The 24,179-nt window shown below is 39.8% G+C and overlaps 1 protein-coding gene across 1 annotated transcript in view; it reads right to left on the reverse strand.

Moving 5' to 3' along the window:
• Nucleotides 1–11,625, reverse strand: part of LOC122814468 (nuclear factor 7, brain-like) — a 59,931-nt gene extending 48,306 nt beyond the window's left edge. Inside the window, exons 1-2 of the mRNA XM_044087048.1 lie at nt 11,159–11,625; nt 6,645–6,740 (exon numbers count right to left, since the gene is read on the reverse strand). Coding sequence (XP_043942983.1) covers nt 6,645–6,740; nt 11,159–11,329 — 267 coding nt within the window. The 5' untranslated portion in view covers nt 11,330–11,625. The remainder of the gene's footprint in view (nt 1–6,644; nt 6,741–11,158) is intronic.
• Nucleotides 11,626–24,179: the final 12,554 nt, after the last annotated feature.

Raw genomic sequence — 24,179 nt, forward strand, 5'->3', positions numbered from 1 at the left:
TTTCAAAGCTCGCCTTGGATGATTTTATGAATGATTGTAGTTTCTTGCTGTTACTGATCAGGGATGTCTTCCCTTCTTGGGATTATACTCTTTTCTGTACTAGTTTCCTCCTTCTATTGTACAGCTTGTTTATGGCAGGGTTCCACCAGATTGGTTTCCTTTTCTTGGAGGAGTGAGTCTTGGTTTTGCTTGGGATGGCATGATCCATGCATTCTTGTAGGTGCCCATAGAATACATTAGTAAAGGATTTTGCAGCTTGGACAGTGTTATCCTTCAGCATGGGGGCTTTGAAACTTTCCACCTTAAGTAACGTGAAGTGCACTTTTGAAAAGTTTTTCATGGAGGTTTCCTTGTCCGGGGGTGGGGGGGGGGGTGGAATGTGGATAGTCAAAGTGATTTGTTTATAGTCAGATCTAAGCAGCGAGGGGTTGACCTCCAGTGTGGAACACCAGTCGCCCATGTTGGTGATGACCAGGTCCAATATGTTGTCACCTCTGGTGGGAGTGTTGACCAGTTGAACCAGGGCATTTGAGTTTATAAATTCAAATGTTGGGCAAGGGAGTCAATGCTTGAGTAGTTCTCCCAGTTAATGTTTGGGTAATTGAAATCACCCAATATTAGGGTGTTTGGTAGGACCTTTATGTTTCCCAGTGTTTCCAGAAATGCAGAATGGGAGTCCTGGGACATGGTGGGTGATCTGTAGCAAGCTACAATTTGAATCACAGTTTTGCCAATTGTTAGTTGAACTAAATATATTAAAGCAAGGGTGTGTAGGAGTGAAGCCCCCTCCATGGGGGTACTGAATATAGGCCCCCATCAGAGCTAAAGTCTTTAATTTTAGCTGTTTGACTCCAACCTTCATGGAAGCAGTCACTTAAGCATTCCATATCCGTGTGTGGCATTACAGAGCAGGCCTGGAACAAGTAACATCAGGGTGTAAGGCAGTGTAAAATGGATCCTGGCCTTTGCAGCACACAATGATTCTGAGAAATTTTCAGATGGTTTACAAGTTGAGTACACCTACAACTTACTAATGACTACACAGATAACCTGCCTTCTTGAAGTACTACTTATACAAAAGTGTACTTTACACAGACTCAGGCTTCAGCAGCATATCTGATGCAAAGACAACTACAATTACTTTTAGGTAATGCAGATATTTTACATTTTCAAAATATTTTAAATGATTGTATTGTGCTTCTAAAGCTAACACTATTTACTTGACTTAATTACCTTTTTCAATTCATATTTGCAAAAACAGATAAGATGGAAGGAAAACAACATTAGTGCCTCCAAGTTGCTTTCAGACTTAAAATGGAGGCCTCTACTTGGTTATCAAAATGTATTACCTTTCCTTAGCATTACCATGTCTGTGTAATGTTTAACACAACCACTGGATTTCAGTGATCACTGTTAACTAACATACACCATAAAATGATATATAAAGCAGACATAAATGACATGCCAGATGTCTTGTCTAGTCTTAGGATCATAGCATAGCAGGTTTCTAGGCTACTGGCCCTGAGGCCCTTATAAGCCTAGCCAAAAAATTAGCCCATGTTCTCACGTCAGCACCTGATGCCCCTGTCCAGCAGGGACACAGGTGGAATACCAGGGGTGTATTTTCTATTTCCCATCCAGTCATCCAGGTTCCTCTTAAAGAGGGATAATGAAGTGCTCTGCCTGACGTGGAGAGGGAGTCTATTCCACAGATGGGGGAGTCTCTGGGACACAAATCTGTCACCCCAGCGGCTCCTATTGATGTTGCAGACCAAGTTGAGGTTTTGCATGCAGGTCACGAGAGTGGAATTTGACTTGCGGTTATGCAGCAATTTCATCAAGGTGGGGTCAGAGATTGCTCTGTATGCCAAAGATCACCTTGAAGGAGTCTGTATGAAAAGTAGAGGGACAGGGCTTTTAGTCTATCAATATAGGATAGATTTATGAAGCCATGGATTCTCCTGGTCAGGAACCTCTGTGGTCTCTCCAGCTGGTGCATATGCTTTGCTAAGTACATGCTGAAAGGGGAGCTATACTCTATGATGGGCCTGATAAGGGAGGAATACACGGAAGTTATGTCTTCTTTGTCCCTGGAAGGAATACCCTTACTAATGAGGTGAGCCATGTAGAAAGCTCAAAGTTTAATGGAGGCAATATGGTGGTCAAAAATTAGATTGCTGTCAACTTGGGTGCCCAGGGCCCTCACAACTGCTTGCATGCTTAGGGCATTGTTATTAACGTGATAATTTGTGGAGAAGTCTCTCTTCCCAAAGGGGATGATGACACACTTTTTGGCATTTAGTTTGAGGACGTGTTTCTGCCACCAACCATTTGTCTGGGTGAGAGCCTCTCATAGTATGTCTACATCACTAGGGGAGATTTGATGGCAGTGCCCAGCTTGCAGTCATCTGCAAACCTGGTCAGCCATAGACCTCTGTTTTTGGCTTGTACCTCAGAGAAGTATATTCCAAAGCAAGGGCCCCAAGACTGATCCCTGGGGTACACCACTCATTACGGATCTACTACTTAGCTAGGTAGCTTCCCCTATTTTGATTGGGTGAGTTCTATCAGTGAGTCAGTTAGATACCCATCTAGTCGCATATGGATTTATACCAAGCTAGGATAGTTTATTATGCCCGAGTGGGGAACAGTGTCAAAGGCCTTGGCCAGGTCAAGGTAGACAGCGTGCACAGTCTTCCCCTCGTCCATGGATTTGGTGACTGACTAAAAGAAGTCTACCAAATTTAACAGGCAAGATCTCCCCTTGACAAAACCAAAGTGTGTGGGATCAAGCGTCTGGAGGTTGGTGATGTCCTTGTTAATGTGGTCCACAGTAATGCATTCCATGGCCTTGTAAATCAGGCTAGTTTATGGATGACGGGTCTATAACAGCCTGGATCTGTGGATGTTCCACCTTTCTGCAGAGGGGTGATGGTGGCCATCCTCCACTTGGCTGGGATGAAACCAGTTCAGACATAGGTTGAATAGGGTGCCTAATGGTGCTGCGAGTTCCTGCCCGAACTGATGCAGGATCCAGCCTGGGATGTTATTGGGTCTCATGGAGTCTGTGTTTTTAGCCTTTGAGAGGGCGGTAATGGCTTGCTCCCTAGAGATAAGGGGTGGGAGGGAGAGGTGCTGGGAATATCTTGGATTACTGATGGGGGACCAAGAGGAGAAGTTTTCACTGAACCTGTCTGCCAGCAGGTTGGCTACATCCACGGCATTTGTGTACATGGTGGCCTTGGCCATCAGTTCTGAGAAGATTTGGATGTTTCCCCTAAGATTGCGGACGTATGTGAAGAAGGCCTTATGACTGTCTTTAGTAAATGTGACCAACTTGGACTTGAAGGCAGCTTTGGAGGACTTTACTAATACTCTCATTTGCCTGTTTAGGCCAAGAAGAGATTGCTTCCAATTTGGCACCTGTTCCTTCTTGGTCCTGGACAGCAATTTTTTTTCTTTTGTTGTAGACTGTACTTATAGCAGATGTCCACCAGACAGATTTACTCTTCCTTGAGGAGGAGGATTTTGTCCTGTCAGGTATTGCTGAATCCATATTAAATCAGAACCAAAATAACGATCACAATAAAAACTGGAACCAAAAGAAAACGGCAATACAGGGTGGACTAAAAATGTAGACAATTTATTAAGCGCTTTCATTAGCATGTAACAGATGAGGTCTTCAGAATAATAAAACAAAGTAACAAAGAACATTTAAAGATCTCTCTCCAGTAATCATAATAATCTTTAGACATCATAAGAATGAAGTTTAAAAATACTAGAAGGAATCAGAACACTAACAATGCTCTGTACAAGCACATTTCTAAGTTTCCTTCACATCAATTTGTGTTTTTTGGATTAGATACAGTGGCTAAGGATCTTTTGGGGGGGGGGGGCAATAGTCGGATTTAGCAGAATACAAGGAGCTTCTTTGGCAGATTACATTAAATGCATACAGTGCACTGGGGCTTAATGACCATGTTTCCATTTCTATTATTCTTAAACATCGTTCTTTGTATTGTTGCTTGGACAGGAACATGAAGCACTGGTTAGACAAAGAGAGTGCTGGAGGTCTTGGCTTGGTCACTCAGCTGAGATCTCAACTCTATAGCTGTGCCAATGGGGAGTGTTACTGGGGATCTGGAGGAAGAGGGAGAAACCAGCCCCAGACTGACTATGGTCTCTCTGTGCTTTTAAGGGAAACACATCTGGAAATACTGTGTGTACTTGCTTAATCTCTCAGTGAATTTCCCCCAATGGTGAGGATTGAGGCTCCTTGATTACTGGACCAGTGGTGGGGCGTCACAGTTAGTGCCAAGTCTAAGATGTCATCACCTCTTGTGATGATGTCAACCAGCTGGCATTGATGAAGTCAAGGAATCTTTGAGCATTTGTGTTCTTGCTCCAGTAGCTCTTCCAATCAATGGTTGGGTAGTTAAAATCAGGGTGTAGTGTTGAATCTTAATAGATTTGGGGAGGTCCAGACAGGCAGTGTGGACGTCTGAGTCAATATGGAGGGCCTGTAGCTAACTATGATTTGAATGGGCATCTTGTCAACCATTAAGTGCACCTGGAGCATCTTGTTTGTGTCATACTGTATGACCAGTCTGAAGGTGTGTATATACTTAATATATATTGAAACACCACCTCCTTGGGAGTTGCTGCCCTCAGTTTGGGGTCTGTATATATGACAGGATGAGAAACCAGGTAATGCTAGGGGGGCTCTGTGCAGCTTTGAACCAGGTTTCTGTGACTGCACAAATGTCAGCATCTTCCAGGCTTAAGAATGCTTGCAATGAATGCAGTTTCCTGATTAGACTCCTAGTGTTCAACAGCATGACCTTTAAATTACATTTACATGAATTTCTCATGTTGGTAGTTTTGACCTCAAGATTTTGCCTAAAAAAGGCATTATGGGAGAGGCAAGAGCATTTGCCATAAGCCTGAAGCCCAAGGGAGACAGATGCAGACCATCTTTGGCAAAGCATCGTGGTCTGTCAATCATGTCTTCCCAAGCTGAGAAGTACTGGATCCCCTCAGAATGACACCAGAAACTAAGCCAAATGTTAAAGTCAATTGTTTTTTGTTTGTATTGAGGCATCATTCTAGGCGACAGTAGAATGTTGCTTAAAGCTAGTGACATACCTGCCTGGAACACATATTCAGTAAGCTCGATCATATAGTCCAGAGAGCTACATCTCAAGTCATTCACACCAACATGTACTATGACACAGTCATAGCAGTGCTTGTTGAGGGACTTGAGTGCTTGGGTGATATGGCGGATTCTGACACCTGACAAACATCCAGCCTGGTGAAGGGCACATCTGTGTGTCTCACAATGGAGTCTCCTATTACTAACATATTGGGTTTATGGTTTAGCTTTAATGGCTGTGAGACATAGGCTTGTGGTCTATATGCAGTGTGTGATGTGGTAGACTGTGGAGTTTGGGTGCGTTTTTGTCTCAGAGGTCTCTTTTGATTAGGTATGTTTTGTTAAGTACCGCCACATATGTGGGTGTATGTTGTACTGGTGTGGGTGATATTTGAAGTGTGCTGTTTATGCAGACAACCTTCTCAGTGCCAGGTATAATGGCTTGTGAGGGAGAGAGAGAGCATAGACTCCAGGTTTTTAATTTAATTGCATCTCTCACAATTTGTGTTCCTAGGTGGTAGTAAGAGAGAGGGTTGTTCATGTACATGATACCATTGCTACACTGACTCAGGATACCCATATCAACCAGATTGGCAGAAAAAAACTGTAGGAAACTGTCCATCTATACTGTCAGAACTGGTGAGGGGATGAGCTAAGGGGGGCGAAGGTGGAAAGATCTAAGATGAGTACTAGTAGTTTATGTTTGTACAGAGGCTATAAAGAAGCTTCACTACCTCAGATCAAGTGAGTGCTAGTAAGGGAAAATTTGAAGCTGGAATACCTTGCAATGGGTTAAAAATCAGCACAGCAGCAGTGTGTGACATGCAAACACAGGGTTTAAATACCAGAAAAGATGGAAGAAACTAGAAGCTCAGATTACTACTTAATCTTGCTGGCCCCTGCACTTTCAACCAATCACTTGTGTTAGAGAAGGTCAGACAGCCCTGATACTCTAACATTAATCAGCACAAGATGGCTGCCAGGAAACTCCGCAAGTAAAACAACCAGGCCAGTTGCAGCACACCTGTATCCAGATTATGCTACTTGACTAGAACACAGAAAACTCCTAGAAAATGCACAGAAAAGCACAGATGGAGCACTCACAAACAGAAAATACAACTTTAAGTATGAAAAAAACGTTTGTAGTCAAGTTATTCAATAAATATGCAGTTACAGTAATAAAACACTACTTAACAATAAAAATACAGTTAAAACAGTATAAAACAGAAGAAAAATGCAGTGAAACAGTACAAAAAGCTTTATGACCGTGAAAAAATGTAGTATATTGCCTGTACAGCATAACTATAAGTGTTAGGAAATAAAATAAATGTAAAAAAACATTTATTCAGCTCAGGGAATTTCTGCTACATCACAGTGATGAGTCACCACTCCTTAGTCTGCTAAAAACAAGCACAGACCCCTGCAAACACAGGGTTTTCACTGACTTTTTGCATTCAAGATATCTGCAACACATCAATACCAGTTTACTTACGTCTGCGTCTCCAAGTTCCTTTTCTTTCTTGTTTACCAAGTTTTTGAGATCAATAGCTTTGGATTCAAGAACTGATAAGGATACTTTTACTTTGTCCTATAAATATACAAATGAAAAGAAAAAACATAAGCAGAAAGCATACAGACTGCAAAAATGCCATAGCCACTTTCATATTTGGGAATGTAAATAAGGAGTCAGCAAATATACTTAATGTTTTTCCAAAAATTATATATTGATGCGCACAAAGATTGTACAGTGTACTTGCAGACACAACAGTGAAAAGACAGTAAAATCGTGATGGGCACATTTTATACCCAAGTTTAAAGGACAGTGGACGTATAAAGCCAGAAGATGCAAGTCTGCACTGTCATGGGGGGAAATGAAGTGGGACAAACCATGAGGAACGCAATGGTAGACTGTACTTGTACCAATGATTTACAAACTGTGCAGCCTAATGAATGGCTTACAGATACTACCAATTCTACCTCCTATTTCCCTCCATGATTCCCCAATACATTTGAATTCCAACACAATATTCTACTCTATGCTTATCTACGAAAATCTTCGTACATATGAGCAGTTACCTCTCCAAATTCAAACCACACCTCCATGATCTTTCACATAGTTTGTAATAAAATAAATGAAACAAATATGAATAAAGGCAAAAAAATAATAACACACCCACAGAAAACCAATTACTGCATGATTGTTTTGTTACAGGGTCAAGGAGGGTAAAAAAAGCTTTACATACCAGAGAAGAAGAATGGAAGAACAGGGCTAGGAAGGCTCACAGAGGATTTATCAGATGGGGGAAAGGATGGTAATAAAAAGGGATTATAAACCAGGAAACAGATGGTAATAAAAAGGGATTATAAACCAGGAAACAGATGATAATAAAAAGGGACTATAAACCAGGAAACAGGAATGGAAGGAAAGAACCAGTACAGCTAAGGCAGGCAAGCAGAAGATAACAGAATACAGACAGAACCAGAAATGTTGAATTAATACTTTATCTTGTTTTTCATGAATAGACGGAAGAGCACCTAGTTACGTGGGACAGTAGGGGATGGGCACCCAAAATACATACAGAAAACTGACTGCCCAAAAGAAGGATATGTACAGGAACCAAATGGACTGCATTCCTGGATCCTTACACATCTAACCAGCGTGCTGGTGGATCTGCTGATGGTGATCTTCAACAGATTACTAGCTGGTGTGGAAGTAGCTGAAGAGAGAAAAAGTATCTGGGGATCTACAAGCTTGCTAGACTAAGTATAGTTGCAGTCAAAGTCATGCAGACAATCCCAAGGGAAAGGCTGGTCATTTTCCTGCAGGGCAACAACCAAGACTAATTCAAGTCTGAAGGAAAGGTCAGTATGACTTAATTCGGTTTTTATAACTAGGTTATAGGAAAACTTGATAGGAAAGATTTAGAGTTTCTTACTTCTTATTACTAAAATATGCATGTTGGTGCAAATCCTTTTATGCTATAAACTTTTGAAGTGAATCAGAGTACTATTTACAAATCATCCTTGAGTCTGGGCCCCTTCCCCTTCTCCATTATTTTTTGTTTCTGTCCAGAATTCTTGACAAAAGCTGATAAGTAATTATAGATGTGATGAAACTCTTTAATGATGAAGAAAAGTCAGGTGCAGCAGTAAAGAATGGTGAGGAATGGCCTTAAAATGGCTGACCAACAGGCCAGGAAATAAAAAAAACAGAATGAGTCCAGTACACACGGATATAAAATATGCACTCATGCCACAGTAACAAACATGGTAAGAAGCATCAGGTAGGGAAATCACACTGGAATGGATCCCCAGAAAATGGCTGAGAGGTCCAAAGCATCATCCAAGAGATGCTGGCTTAAACTCTTAGGAGGACAGACTCCAGAAGGTAATACCCCTCTTAATGGATGCAGGTAAGCCCACATCTTGAGTTCTGTGAATCCCAGTCAGCCACATTTCGGGTGCTATATTCAGTTCTGAAAGCCATACAAGGAAAAGGAAATCAGGCAGACACAGGAAGACCGAGAAGAAAGATATAAAAATGTGTGTCATTTGAAATGAAAACAGTCAGGCTGAGGACTAGACAAGCTGGAGTTCTTTTCACTACAGACAAGAAAAAACAAAAACATCAAGTCATTATATGAGAAAACAAGATCTTGCTGACTAGATGTGAAGGGGTCACCCTGACTTGTATTGTAAGGATGAACAGTTCCATAAATTTGTGAAAATAAGAATGAAATCTACAGAGGCATTCATAAAAGCATAGGACAGGTGGAGAAGAGGTTAGAGGAAGAATGAATATTATCCCCTTCATGGAAGCATTATTTTTCATTTTTGTGTAGTGCCTTTAAGGTGTCAGGTTGCAGGCCATCACTCCAGTCTTGCTGCCAAATAATGTCTCATCCTTGCCTGTATATTTGTTTTATTACATCAAAGGCCACCACATCATGGTTGTATCCCACCACAGATTTTTCCCTTCCTGAGATGAATCTCATCCCCTCCGACATGAAAACTTGACAGCCATTGAGATATAGGTGAATAGGATAAGAGCACAATAGCCAAGGCCTTCATATTTTGTACAGCACAATAGCCAAGGCCTTCATATTTTGTACAGCTAAATTTTCAGTCAGGCCCTAACAGGACTTAACAGTGTCACTGCCGCAAAAGGTAGCACACACATTCTGGACAGACATCACTCAGCTGTGCATGTACTGAAGCCATGAGGAAAATTCCAGAACCTATTTGGTGATGTGTCCTTTGTCCGTCCACCTACTGCAGTGCTAGCAATCATCACTGCCCTGGAATCACCACCATGGCTAATGAAACAGCCAAGCCTCCAATGAGCCTGTACACCCTCACACAGCAATGCCTCATCATTCCTCTTCTTTCTGGCCAGATCCAACAGGTGCTGCCCAATCTGCTAACCAAATTCAGGTCACCCGAGTCAGAGCTTTATCCCTTTATACCAAAAGAAGTGGCTTAAAAAAAGCCAAACTTTTCCTTCAGTCTTTCTATAATACTGCTCCCAAAGACATAGAAAAGAACAGGCCTAACTAATGATGGCTGTGGTATTCATTTCAAAACATCCCTTTCATCTTAAGTGCGCCCATTTACTACTAGTGTCCTATTACCTACTGATATCTTATCTAGACTGTCACCCTTAGTATAATATGCAGATTTATAAAAGTTGCACATCCTCATCTTTTCCTATAGGTTTGGGCATGGCTAGGGTGAATGCAGCAGATACATGAGCTACAGAGGAATGATTATCATTCCTTATGAAAATCTGCTAGAGAAGACACAATCTATTAAAAATATTTGGCTTTGTTCCCCTCAATCCTTTATTTATATATGCTAAGTCAGAACTGCAACCTTCAGAGAAAACATGAATACCTTATACCAAAGGTTGTGTGGTCATTCATCAATAGCCTTTGCCAATACATGATTGTTTGGCTTGGGTAGTGGGAATGCATGGATTACAGATTTGGGCCGAGTTTGCTATAGGGTAATGAGAATGCCTTCAGTGCATGGATTACAGATTTCGGCTGGGTTTGCGATAGGGTTATGGGAATGCCTTCAATGCATGGAGGACAGATTTTGGCTGGGTTTGCTGCTGCACAATACAGTACATCTTTATGACAATTTCTGTCCAACAAACAGCTGTACTCAGCCATGTCACAATCCCAGATAAAGTCTAAGCATGGTATGACCTCAGCAGCTCTGGGTTCACAAAAGGGCTTCTCAAGTCTAGTATTACTCTCTCCAACTACTAATGCCTCCTAACTCCCCTGCCATATGCTGCTCTGACTCTCATTACCCCACAACATTTCCACCATGATGTAAAGATAAAATATAATCACATTAAATGTAAAATTTACATTTTCTCTCATAAATATTGTTACATCTATTCATTATTACGGTTATACATTGTTACTTTCTAGTCTGCTTTTAATAATATACACCTTACTGCCTTTCTGTTTTCTCTCACTTTTTCTTCTTTATGAATTATTTCACCAGGGCAGTAACTGCAATTTTTCAGTTGTGATTAGAGTACCACCCTGGTAATCAAATGCAAAATAAAATAAAAAATAATGTCATTGCTATCCAGTTTTGATTGGCATAATCTTCCTGTTGTAGACATACATGTATCTAATACAGTTTCTTTCCATAGTATGAACTTCTAAACCTTACTACTGTGCCAGCTGCAAACTTCTGTGCTGGCAACTTTCTCTAAACTCTTCCTCTGTGATCTCTGGCCAAGAGAGTTTTTTTAACATCTAAAAGGGAACAGAACTACATAACTCGAGAAAGTAAAAATCCACAATCTTTGTACTCTCAATCTGTGCCTGAAATATGGAATTTCACCTGTACTGTTATTACAGATGTTAACGAAGCAATACAATCTTCCATGTGAAAAACTGACAAAGAAAGAAAAACAGATCTTTACATCTCTCTAATACAGGGATCATTTTTATTTCATATTATTCATATGATGGTGTCCCTTACCTTATACACACTGGCTACCTCATTCAGTAACACAAATCTGTGGCAGGAATGTCTGGGAACACACAGGACACAAACAAAGGCCTCATCTTCCTGGCAGAACAACTCCAGTCTCCGTCTGTGCTCCCCACAGCACTGCTCTGTTCTCCCATTTGTAGCACACAGATTCTGCATGTTTTCTTTCTCCCTGCAGTCTTTTTCCTCACTTGTGTGCTCCAGCTTCAGCCCCAAAGGTATTTGATGCTTTCAGATAGCAGTCAATCCACTGAATAAGTCTTGAGAGGAAAGCTTTTTTATTTTTTTTTTACTTTATATCAAAATCTATAAAAAGCAGGCATGCTATATTGATGTCCACAATCCAAAATGACTAGAATTCTAGGCAAACTAAGCACATTAAACTGCTATGCATAAACCCAGTTTACATACTGCAGAATACAAACACACTCACATTATAATTTATAGTTTCATTTTCACAACACAGGAAGTAAGTATCTGGAAAAGGAAGGCCTCCATTTAAAGGGGCAGTGTACAGTTAGCACATGTAAATCTTGGCAATTATCCCAGTCTGTATGTCTGTTCATTTAAACACATACTTTTTTATTCAGTTACATTCAACTTTGAGGATCAGTGACAAACTTTTATTGATATGTAAACTACATTAGACATTTTAAGGAAATTCAGATAAGTGAAGACAGATACATTTCATTTAATCTTTTTTCAGACACCTTTATTAAATTATCAGTTAAGTTGTGACATAGGAAAATTTACATTAATATAAAAGTAATCCAACTATATTAACATAACAAACATTATAATTTGCATATATTGCTATATATCATACAAACAAAGCAATATTAGATAAATAACTCAATCCCTGCTTTTTTTAAACAAGAAACATCTACATTATTTTATTACTATTTATTTTACTTTACATTGGTTTACCTGGAAAGTCTAACTGGACACAGGTCCTTTTTCAGCGGAGGCCTGGGGAGAAAAGCTCCATGTATAACAAACATAGTTAACGAGATTTAAGTACAATATTTATAACATACACAGTTGTAGACAGTAGAAAATAAATGTTTCACATGCAAGCATAGTCAACAAAGATTTGATATCCTTCTGTACTCAAAGAAACATAAACACAAAATTACAGGTATGACAGAGTCTATCAATTAACTTACAAGTAGTCTTTCTTAGTCATCAGAGTTAGAAGATCTTGGTTTGGACAAAAACATAGTGATACTAAGGTGTATTCAGCATAGAAGCTGTAGTTATAGTCATAGGCTCAGGCAGTTTAATCAGGATAAGTGAGTTTTTAGCCTTAATTTGAACTGTGCTGAGGTTGTGGTGGATGTTAATTTGGGAGGTAGTGCGTTCCAAATTTTCACTATATGGTTGGAAAACAGGGATTCACTGATTGTTGTCAGTGGAAATTTTTATCAGGGTTTTGTTGCTGGATTATAGAGTTTGAGTGCTGGAGTATGGCTGAAGTAGGTTTTGCATGGCAGCTGTTTTTTCTTTGTGATAGAGTATTTTCTGGGCCACATAGCAGGAGATGAGGAAGTTCTAACCAGTTGAGCCGCTTAAGTGCTGAGCAGTCATGCGACCTAAACTTTGAGTTGGTGGCAAATCTTGCAATTTTGTTATAGCATGTCTCTAGTTTTGCTAGATCAGATTTTCTTAGATTAGTAAATATGGGCAATGCATAGAGCAGGGTGGAGATAAAATTAGTTTGGGCTATGATGGCTTTTGCATTTTTTATGAGGTAGAGTTTGCTCCTATACAGTGTACCTAATGTTTTGTGTACTTTTTTATGGTTTGAGATATGTGGATGTCAAATCTCATGCTGTTATCTATTTCAAGCCTCAGAAGTTTAGTGTGGACAGTGGGTGTGATGAGGGTATTGTTTGTTGATAGAATATTAAAAGAGGGAAGGGGGTGCAGAAGTTTTAGTGGGATGGAACAGCATCAGTTTAGTTTTACTGGGGTTCTGGTTTAGGTGGGAATTTGTTAGTCATATTTTGACTGCTAGAAAGGACTCCTGTTGTGTAAGTGAGTGTAGTTTTTGTATGATAGGGGCACATATTACTGTGGAGCTGTCTGCATACTGAATAACAGAGGCATGTGGGGCTGAGATAGGGTGATTGAGAACAATAAGAACAGTGGGGGACCTAGTTTGGAGCTTTGTGGAACACCTAGGGTCACAGAAGAGGTGATAGATTTTCTTGCCAGCGTACTGCTTGCTGGCATCCAGTCAGGTAGTCCTGGAACCAAGCAAGAGTAGACTGACAAAATTCTAGCTCTGAAAGGGTGGTTAGGAGTTTATTGTGTGAAACCATGTTGAACGCTTTAGATAGGTCTAAGAAAATAGAGGATACATATTTGTGATTGTTTCTGTGATGGTTTATTGCACTGGTGAATGATAATAATGCAGTAGTAGTACTGTGGTGTGGATGGAAGCCATGCTGCGTATGGGATAGTAGTTTGTTTGCAGGTATTCCATGATTTGTGTGTGTGCAACTCTCTCTAGTATCTTAGACAGAGGGGATAAGATAGCATTGGACAGTAGTTAGCTAGCTCTGTAGAGTTGCTTCCTTTGTGAAGTGGAATTATGTGAGAAGTTTCCAAATGGTTGGGACATGGTGTTCTAATATAGACCTGTTTATGAGTATAGAAACTGGGTAGGCTATTGCTTCAGCAACAAGTTTTAGAAACTCTGCTGGTAGGTTATCTGCAGCTAGGGCAGTGGGCTTTAATTTCTTAAACATTTATTTTTTACTGTTATAGTTGAGACGGGTTGAAGAAGGAAGGAGTCATTGTCTTTACTTGGACTAGGAGTAGTTGGAGTTGAGGTGGGTGATTGTTAGTTAATATGGTTTCAGTAAAGTATTTATTGAATGGAGTAGCAATATTTACATAATTATTATCAGTTGTAAGTTGGGGAGTGCTAGTGTTTTCTGGATGGAGTATGTTGTTTATTGCTGACCAGAATGTTTGTGGGTTATTTCTGTGTTTAGTTGGAATATCAGTGTAGTCGTTTATTTTCACTTCAGTAAACCATCACTTACTACATAAGCAATCCTACTATTATATAATTAAAAGAAATCCACACCAACACAATCCTAGTCACAAGCATTTCACATCACAAACCACACTGACACACTCCCAGTTGCAAATATTATACATCACTTATAATCCACTCATTCTTTTTCACTGAAATGTAACATAGCTCATTTAAGTCCTGTTGCCTTTTAGGCCTCATTCCTCCCTTGTATGTACTGTTCCTACAATTCCCATTGTTTCCTGTGTAGTTTGCTCCTACCCTTTTCTAAAGATCTCAGTTCCAGTTATTTTATCTGTGTTATTGTATTCACTACTTCCAGTATAGTTGCTTTAGATTTTGATTTCCATTTTCTAGTATTTGCTTTTTCGGCAGCCACCATTATTAGACACAGCAAGGTCTTACAATGCTTAGGCAATTCCAATCCTCAATCATAGTTCAGAAAAATCATCTCCATCATCAGACCAATCTGCCCAACCAGGATCTATGACAGTGCATCCTGCAGGGAATCCTTAAAGTATGCCAACTCACCATACTCAAAGAAGATATGTTCCCAATTACCTCTTTCTTCCCCTTCACATCTCCAACATTTACTGTCTACCTGAGGAAAATTTCTCTGGAGTCTACTTGGGGTATAAAAATATCTATGCAAACATTTCCAGGCAAAAATCCTAAATCTTCTAGATTTTGTTACATATTTGGGAGACATACATATATCCTCCCCATAGCAGGTTTTAGGCATAGGCCAACTAGGTGGCTGCCTGGAACGCCACTGTAGCAGGGTTGCTTTTCCAGTAATCTGGATGGTGTAGGTAGACCAGGATGGGAGCACAAGGTGGTGCTATGGTGCTGGGGGGGGGGGTGCTGTGGAGACCTTTTGTCTAGGGCACCAGTTGACCAAAGGCTGGTCCTGATCCTCCCATTGTTTCTTTATGAATTGCTTATCAAGTCTCTCTTCCCAATCCTTTTTAACTTCCTCTGATTGATTCTTATAATTATTGTTCAATATTTTATATGCTTTCCTAATTATTCCTTTTCTAATGGCAGCTTCTGTTCTAGATTCTATTAAAAACTCTAGCAGTGCTGGTCTTTCTTCAGGACCACCCCCCTATTTCTTTCTCTTTGTCTGTAGTCTGATATCAATCCCTGATAGCAAATGCAATCTGTAACCTGCAGTCCAAATAAATTCTTGGCATCTTCCCATTCTCTCATCTTTCGCTCCCTAGTTATTTGCTTCCAATACCTTGGTTCCTTTGCCAGTTTTCTCCAAAAATTCTGGCTTTCTCTTGCCTGTTGTCTGTATCCCTAATTGTAGTCATCCCTATCGGTAAAATCTTCTTTCTCCATTCCCGTTTAGGTTTATTTCTTAGAATACTTTCTGCTCCATTAGGAATATAACATTCTGCATGATTATTGATATTCTCCTTAAAGGCCTGCATCCAAAATCCCAGTCTGTCCTTGTTTCTTAAGCTTCCCCCATATTTCATCATCATCCCTTTCCACTTTGAATTATAGTTTTCTGCTTCTGCTATGTATAGGAGTCTTAACTGTGTAGGTCTGAAATGTTGTTGTTTGTCTTTCAGCTTTTCCCAGTTAGGGGTCACCACAGCAGAACTCCGGTCCGCTAATGATTGGCAGTAGATTTTCACCAGTGCCGAGGTGCCAGCTCAACGTCCAACCTTCAACGAAGGCACGTCTATTTATGCATGTCTTTCGAATGCCCCCCCAACCACGGGGAGGACATGCAGACTCCACACAGAAGGCACTCCCTGCACTCCAGCCGAGAATCGAACGGGAGAACGCCTTGAGGTGAGGCAACAACGCTACCACTGCAAAATGCTCCTTTAAAATGGGTAATCTCAATCCATCCTGTTCTACTGGAAGAATCAGCTTGTCCAGCTTGACCCTTGCCTTCTTCCCATCCCAGATAAAGTCCTTCAACTCTTTATTAATTGCTACCCACAACTTCTCCCCTGGTGATAAAATATATGCCTGACCTGTGTATAAGACTAAAGGGATTAAAAACATTTAACTACTTGTATCTTACTATCCATATCCAGATAACAAAGCTTCTATTTTCTCAGTTTTTGTATTAGCTTTTGTCTATTCTCTTCCCACATATCCTTAGCTTCCACACTAGAATAATTTTTAATCCAAACTCTTAAATATTTCATTTTACCATGTCCCCATAAATATGGGTATTTCCAAACCAGTTCATCTGTGGGTACATAATTTACCACTATTGGCTTTTTTTTTGGTTTCATTAATTTTGTATCCCAAGAAATTTTGTTTAATCTTCAGTCCAGTCTGTTTCTCATATTTACTCCTATTGCTTTTATTTGTTTTGTGTTTTACTTATTGGATAAGTGGTCTGGAAGCAGTGACTATTCTCAGTAATTTAACCCTGACCCAGACCACAACCCACAGGCAAAATTGCAGAATGTTACTTTTTTAAAGCAGGTAGTTGATTGGCTGAAGTGTACTTTCTTCAGTCACATACTAAAGTTAAAAGTTTCACAACAATCACATTGTTAAACATTAACAAAACACATTAAGTTATGGTCCTTATTTGATCGGTCATGTACTATGAAAAAAAAAACATGAACAATGGCAAATGTCCTAAGGGTGTTAGAACAAAAAATGCTTTCTGGCTTTCTATTACTTAAAACAGTTATTTTTTTATCTGACACATCTTAATATGATACAAAGCAACAGCTTCTATTTTCCACAAAATGTGAAGTCCAGTCCTTGGTACCAGTTGTGGGTATGTTCTGTTGTGCAAAATTTCACATTTAAGTAAAAAAAATATCCCACTATGAGCATCTGAAAAACTGGTAACCGGATTATGTAAATATTCATTAAACACAAGAAGACCATGTATATTGGCAGTTAATATCACACCCATCATTTACATTACTATACAGGTAACGCCAGCAGTGACTTACATTACTGCACAGAAAGTACCTGCAGTAATATACATTACTATACAGGTAACGCCAGCAGAGACTTACATTACTGCACAGAGAGTACCTGCAGTAATATACATTACTATACAGGTAACGCAAGCAGAGACTTACATTACTGCACAGAGAGTACCTGCAGTAATATACATTACTATACAGGTAACGCTAGCAGTGACTTACATTACTGCACAGAAAGTACCTGTAGTAATATACATTACTATACAGGTAACGCCAGCAGAGACTTACATTACTGCACAGAGAGTACCTGCAGTAATATACATTACTATACAGGTAATGCAAGCAGTGATTTACATTACTACACAGAGAGTGCCTACAGTAATATACATTACTACACAGGTAATGCAAGCAGTGATTTACATTACTACACAGAGAGTGCCTACAGTAATATACATTACTACACAGGTAATGCCAACAGTGATTTACATTACTACACAGAGAGTGCCTACAGTAATATACATTACTATACAGGTAATGCCAACAGTGATTTACATTACTACACAGAGAGTACCTGCAGTAATATACATTACTATACAGGTAATGCCAGCAGTGATTTACATTACAACACAGAGAGGGCCTGCAGTAATATACATTACTATACAGGTAATGCCAGCAGTGATTTACATTAATACACAGAGAGTGCCTGCAGTCATATACATTACTATACTGGTAATGCCAGCAGTGATTTACATTACTACACAGAGAGTGCCTGCAGTAATATACATTACTATACAGGTAATGCCAGCAGTGATTTACATTACTACACAGAGAGTGCCTGCAGTAATACACATTATTATACAGGTAATGCCAACAGTGATTTACATCACTACACAGAGAGTGCCTGCAGTAATATACATTACTATACAGGTAATGCCAGCAGTGATTTACATTGCTACACAGAGAGTGTCTGCAGTAATATGCATTACTATACAGGTAATCTCAGCGTTACCACAGGATACGTGCCCAAGGAGTGGCGTACGGCAACTGTGGTCCCACTCCACAAAGGTGGCACCTCTACAGACCCTGGTAATTACCGCCCCATAAGCTTAACAAGTCTAGTCTGCAAAGCTATGGAGAGGATCATAATGGAGCTCATAAACAAAGATATAGGGGACTTGCAGACATTGGACCCGACCCAGTTTGGCTTTGTCAAGGGAAGATCATGCCTTTTGAACTTGGTTGACTTCTTCGAAACAGTCACCAAGGCCATTGATGAGGGAAAGGCAGTCCATACAGCCTACCTTGACCTTGCAAAGGCTTCGACACAATAACCCACTCCGGGTATTGTAGAAAAACTTACCAGCTTAAATGTAAACCCATATGTCACAACATGGGTTGCAAACTGGCTTAAGGACAGAACCCACAGGGTTAGAGTTGCTGGCGCTGTGTCAGACTCCAAGCCGGTCACAAGTGGTGTCCCACAGGGCTCGGTCCTTGGCCGCTATTGTTTGGCATCTACTTCTCAGAAGTACAGGCCAACATGGGAGGACTTTGGCTGACAAAGTTTGCAGATGACTGCAAACTGGGCGCCATAGTGGAAAGTGCATCGGACACGGATATCCTTCAGAAGGGACTCACGGAAACAGATAGCTGGTGCCAGAGCCATGGCCTGAAGTTAAACGCCAAAAATGTATAGTCATACCCTTCAGGAAAAACAAGGTAACCCCAAGCTACCATATAGGTGGCAATCCACTAAGCACAGAAGAGGTTATCAGGGACCTGGGGACCCAGGTTGACAGTGGCCTTTCTTTTGACACTCACATTGCTAAAGTGGTTAGAAAGACCTTCTACATTGCCCACCTGATCATGAAGGGATTCACATCCAGATCTAGTGAGGTCATTGTTCCCCTGTACTCTTCACTTATCAGACCAATGGTCGAGTACAATGCCCCATTCGGGATGTATCTCACCCGACATCTGCAGCAATTGGAGAGACCCCAAAAGTTCCTCACCAAAAGGATAAAGGGACTCCAAAATCTGTCATATGCTGCCAGATTGAAGAAACTCCAGCTCTATTCAGTCGCATACCGCCTGCTCAGAGGTGACATGTGCCTGACATACAAGGCCATGTCCAACCCGGAATTAATGGACATGCTCCACCTCAAAAAATCCAAATCCACCAAAACCACTAGAGCAAGCGACTTAAACCTTAGCACGGATATAAATAGGACGTGCTGGAGGGATAGATTTATCACTCAGAGACTCCCTATGCTGTGGAATAAAATCCCGGTCCATGTGAGGCAGAGCACCTCGCTGACTCTGTTCAAGAGAAATCTAGACCTGTGGATGGGAGATCGTAGGTTTACCCCGGGAATCATCTCTGTGTCACTGCTGGACAGAGGCACAACAAACTAATGGGCACAGTATTTTTTCATATAAGGGGTGGCGTAAGCCACAAAAATTTGGGCTAGGCTTATAAATGCCTTAGGGCAGATAGCCTAGTATAAACCTATGAACCTATGAACCTATGATTTACATCACTACACAGAGAGTGCCTGCAGTAATATACATTACTATACAGGTAATGCCAGCAGTGATTTACATTACTACATGGAGAGTGTCTGTAGCAATATACATTACTATACAGGTAATGCTAGCAGTGATTTACATTACTACACAGAGAGTGCCTGCAGTAATATACATTACTATACAGGTAATGCCAGCAGTGATTTACATTACTACACAGAGAGTGCCTGCAGTAATATACATTACTATACAGGTAATGCCAGCAGTGATTTACATCACTACACAGAGAGTGCCTGCAGTAAAATACATTACTATACAGATAATGCCAGCAGTGATTTACATTACTACACAGAGAGTGCCTGCAGTAATATACATTACTATACAGGTAATGCCAACAGTGATTTACATTACTACACAGAGAGTGCCTGCAGTAATATACATTACTATACAGGTAATGCCAGCAGTGATTTACATCACTACACAGAGAGTGCCTGCAGTAATCTACATTACTATACAGATAATGCCAGCAGTGATTTACATTACTACATGGAGAGTGTCTGTAGTAATATACATTACTACACAAGTAATGCCAGCAGTGATTTACATTACTATACAGAGAGTGCCTGCAAGTAATATACATTACTACACAGGTAATGCTAGCAGTGATTTATATTACTATACAAGGGAGTGCCTGCAGTAATATACATTACTATACAGGTAATGCCAGCAGTGATTTACATCACTACACAGAGAGTGCCTGCAGTAAAATACATTACTATACAGATAATGCCAGCAGTGATTTACATTACTACACAGAGTGTGTCTGCAGTAATATACATTACTATACAGGTAATGCCAGCAGTGATTTACATTACTACACAGAGAGTGTCTGCAGTAATATACATTACTATACAGGTAATGCCAACAGTGATTTACATTACTGCATAGGGAGTGCCTGCACTAATATACATTACTATACATTCAGTACCAACGCTAATTTACATTACTATACAGGTAATGCCAGCAGTGATTTGCATTACGACACAGAGAGGGTGCTGCAGTAATATACATTACTATACAGGCAGTCCCAGTGCTAATTTACATTACTGTACAAGTAATCCCAGCAGTGATTTACATTACTACACAGAGAGTGCCTGCAGTAATAAACATTAATATGCAGAGCGCGCCAGTGCTAATTTACATTACTGTACAGGTAATGACATCAGTGGTTTACATTACTGCACAGACAGACCTGCAGTAATATACTGTACAGGCAGTACCAGTGCTAATTTACATTGTTGTAAGGTAATTTACATTTCTTTACAGGTACCATTAGCAGCAATTTACATAACTATAAGCCAGACCCTGCAGTAATTTATACTGCCATACAGATAGCAGTAATATATATTACTTTGCAGGTAGTACCAGTGATAATTTACAGTACCATACAGGTAGTGCCAGCAGGAATTTACATTACTATGCAGGTTGTGCCAGCAATGATTCACATTACTATGCAGGTAGTACCTGCAGTAATTTTCATTATTATACAGGTAGTGTGAGCAGTGATTCACATTACTATGCAGGTAGTACCTGCAGTAATTTACATTATTACACAGGTAGCGCCAGCAGTGATTTACATTACTATGCAGGTAGTACCTGCAGTAATTCACATTACATTAGCGGTAGTGCCAGCACTAAACCATAGTACCATACAGCTAGCTCTGGCAGTAGTTTATATTACTAAACTGGTAGCTTATTTAGTTCCAATGGAAAGCTGTCAGTCAGCCTTTTTAATAAAGAAAACAATTCATTTTGTATAAACTGAAAACATGAACAACTTACTTCCAAAGAAAGGAAGTTTCAGACTGTATAGGCAGCCACTGCAAAAGCTTTGGAGCCAAAGACCAGTGACAGATAGAGAATGACAAGTGCAAGGTAATAGATACTGGATGGACATTATGACCTAGAAGGTCCATGTAGTGGACTGAACAGTGCACATCCATGCACAAATGTGTATGCACATAGTACTCAGTCCTTACACAATAATAAAGTAGCACCAAACTGCACACACTGGCTCTAAATCTTTAATTGTTACAGTACATAAGAAAACACAAAACTGTGGCTACAAGGATTACAGTAGCCAGGCATTACATAAAGACTCAGATGAAAAGAATAAAAGTATTTAATCCAACCATGGATACTTGGTCTGCATTTATGCACACACACACACGCACATCTACATATATATTTATAGGTTTTATACATATATATATATATATATATATATATATATATATATATATGTGTGTGTGTGTGTGTGTAGTTTTATATATATATATATATATATATATATATATATATATATGGATAGATAGATCTCTAAATTGATAATAAACTGTTTTATGAGTTGAATAATATTCCCATAGAAAAGCACATGGAAGTATTCATCAGTACTACAGGTGGATCACATTAGGGCTACTTCAGAATCTAATTCAGCCACAAAAACATACAAAGAAAATGCTTACTGGGGTTGCTGGCATGACACTGGTGTGTATATACCTGTCTATCTAATATGTATGTGCACAAACAGATGAACCTGTAAGGAGGGTCTTCACAGGAATGTTTGGTACAGGTCATGTGCATGCCAAATGAATGAATCATGTACACTGCCCAGGTGAGGATGTGTACATTATATACAATGCCCAGTATATTACAGACCACCTGGCTGTTCAGGGAGTGGACACCATTCCTACTGGGCCTTTAGATCAAGTAGGTAACGGCAATATGCAAAATGCAAAAAATGTCAATCAAAATGCAAGAAAATAAGTTTACAACCCTATTAAAATTCTATTTCACAAATGTAGGGAAGTATAATGAAACAGCATGAACATTAAACTTGGCTTAAGGTAACCTCATTTTACTGCACCCCCATACAGAAGAAAATGCAGTTGTGTAGGCCGAACACAGTAAAAGTGCAAAACTTCTACCACTGAAATGAACAGGAAACAGGAGTGCAAACAAGAATAATAATAAAACAAACTATTACTGGAATATGATGGCCAGGATTCATATTGTGCAATGCAATCATCAGGTGTAGGTGAGTTTAAGATTTATATATATATATATATATATATATATATATATATATATATATATATATATATATATATATACATACGTGTGTGTGTGTGTGTGTGTGTGTAGTTAGTTAGTTAATGTATTATTGGCAAGGCTTGAAATAGCCTGGTATTCATCCATATATCAATTTGTTAACTGGAGTAGATCACTGATCCGGATGGACCATTTTTGGCTTAGCACAAATGAAAAGACTATACAAAAGGAACAGTTTACAATATATATAAAGGAAAAGATATGCTACTTATCATAACAAATGAACATTACAAATAAGTTCTCAGTTACATATCACAACATACTACACTATACTTAGCCTAAGAAATGAACACTAGAATTAAGTCATGGATTACAATGCACACCAGCTTTGCCAGTATAATATTCAATATCAGTGGAAGGTCAGCATTATTTAATAGGTGAAATTGCCATTTAGGAGTCTAGCATTGTAAAAACATTCTACAAATCCATTGGAGGACCTGTAAGAGTATCAGATACATGTCAGCTTTATGTGATGTTACCAGTATTCTACTATTTTCATTTTGCTTACTTAAAAGGTTATGCTTCCAGCTCCGTTTTGAATTTTGGGATGGACAATGTATCATTTATGTGGTTAGAGATTTTGCAGTCGATGGCAAGGAAAGTGTAGAAGTGTGAGAGCATGACCAGCCACCCTGATGAGGTGTACCATGTGTTGATCCTGATGCGTGAATTCTGCCTCCCATGCATTTGGTTATAAGCTGCGGTTGGTGCTGTGCACATCCTCCATTCACATACTGTAGCCACGCCTCAGCATAAGGCCCTGGCACCTCATACCAGTTGCAACGTGCCCTACTCAAGCTATCAAGCTATCCACTGTACATGGCTTACCCCTGCTGTCACTGTCAGATGGTACAGTCTATTCCTGTGTCACGAGTCTATATTACAAACAGCAATTCATGTTCTTTGCTGTCACTCACATTCATGAAAGAGATTGTTGCTTTCTTCTAGGTACTTTATCATGCAGGACTCCTTCATTAACTCTGTGAAGCTCTTTACTAAAATTTCTTTAGATGTGATCTGTATGATTCTAAGCAGTTCTGTATGAAATGGCAGTGGCACTTTGTATTATCTTAACAAGGACCAGTCTGTGAATCACTGAAGCACACTGCACTGAGCTACAGAAACATGCTGGCACTACCTTTACACATCACAGTAGACATGAATAATGTGACCTGTATGCTTATGAACAGGACATGTCAACACCCATATCATGGTGTTATAGTGCTATATCCATTCTTAGCACAACAATGCAACATTGCAAGGTGTACCAGGGTACAGTGCTACATTGTGTAACATGTGAGCCACATGTGCACCTCTGTGAGGGGGGCTACCATTTTGCTCCTCC

This window comes from Protopterus annectens, chromosome 10.part0, assembly GCF_019279795.1.
Source record: "Protopterus annectens isolate FY-2018-M chromosome 10.part0, PAN1.0, whole genome shotgun sequence".
NCBI lineage: Eukaryota > Metazoa > Chordata > Ceratodontiformes > Protopteridae > Protopterus > Protopterus annectens.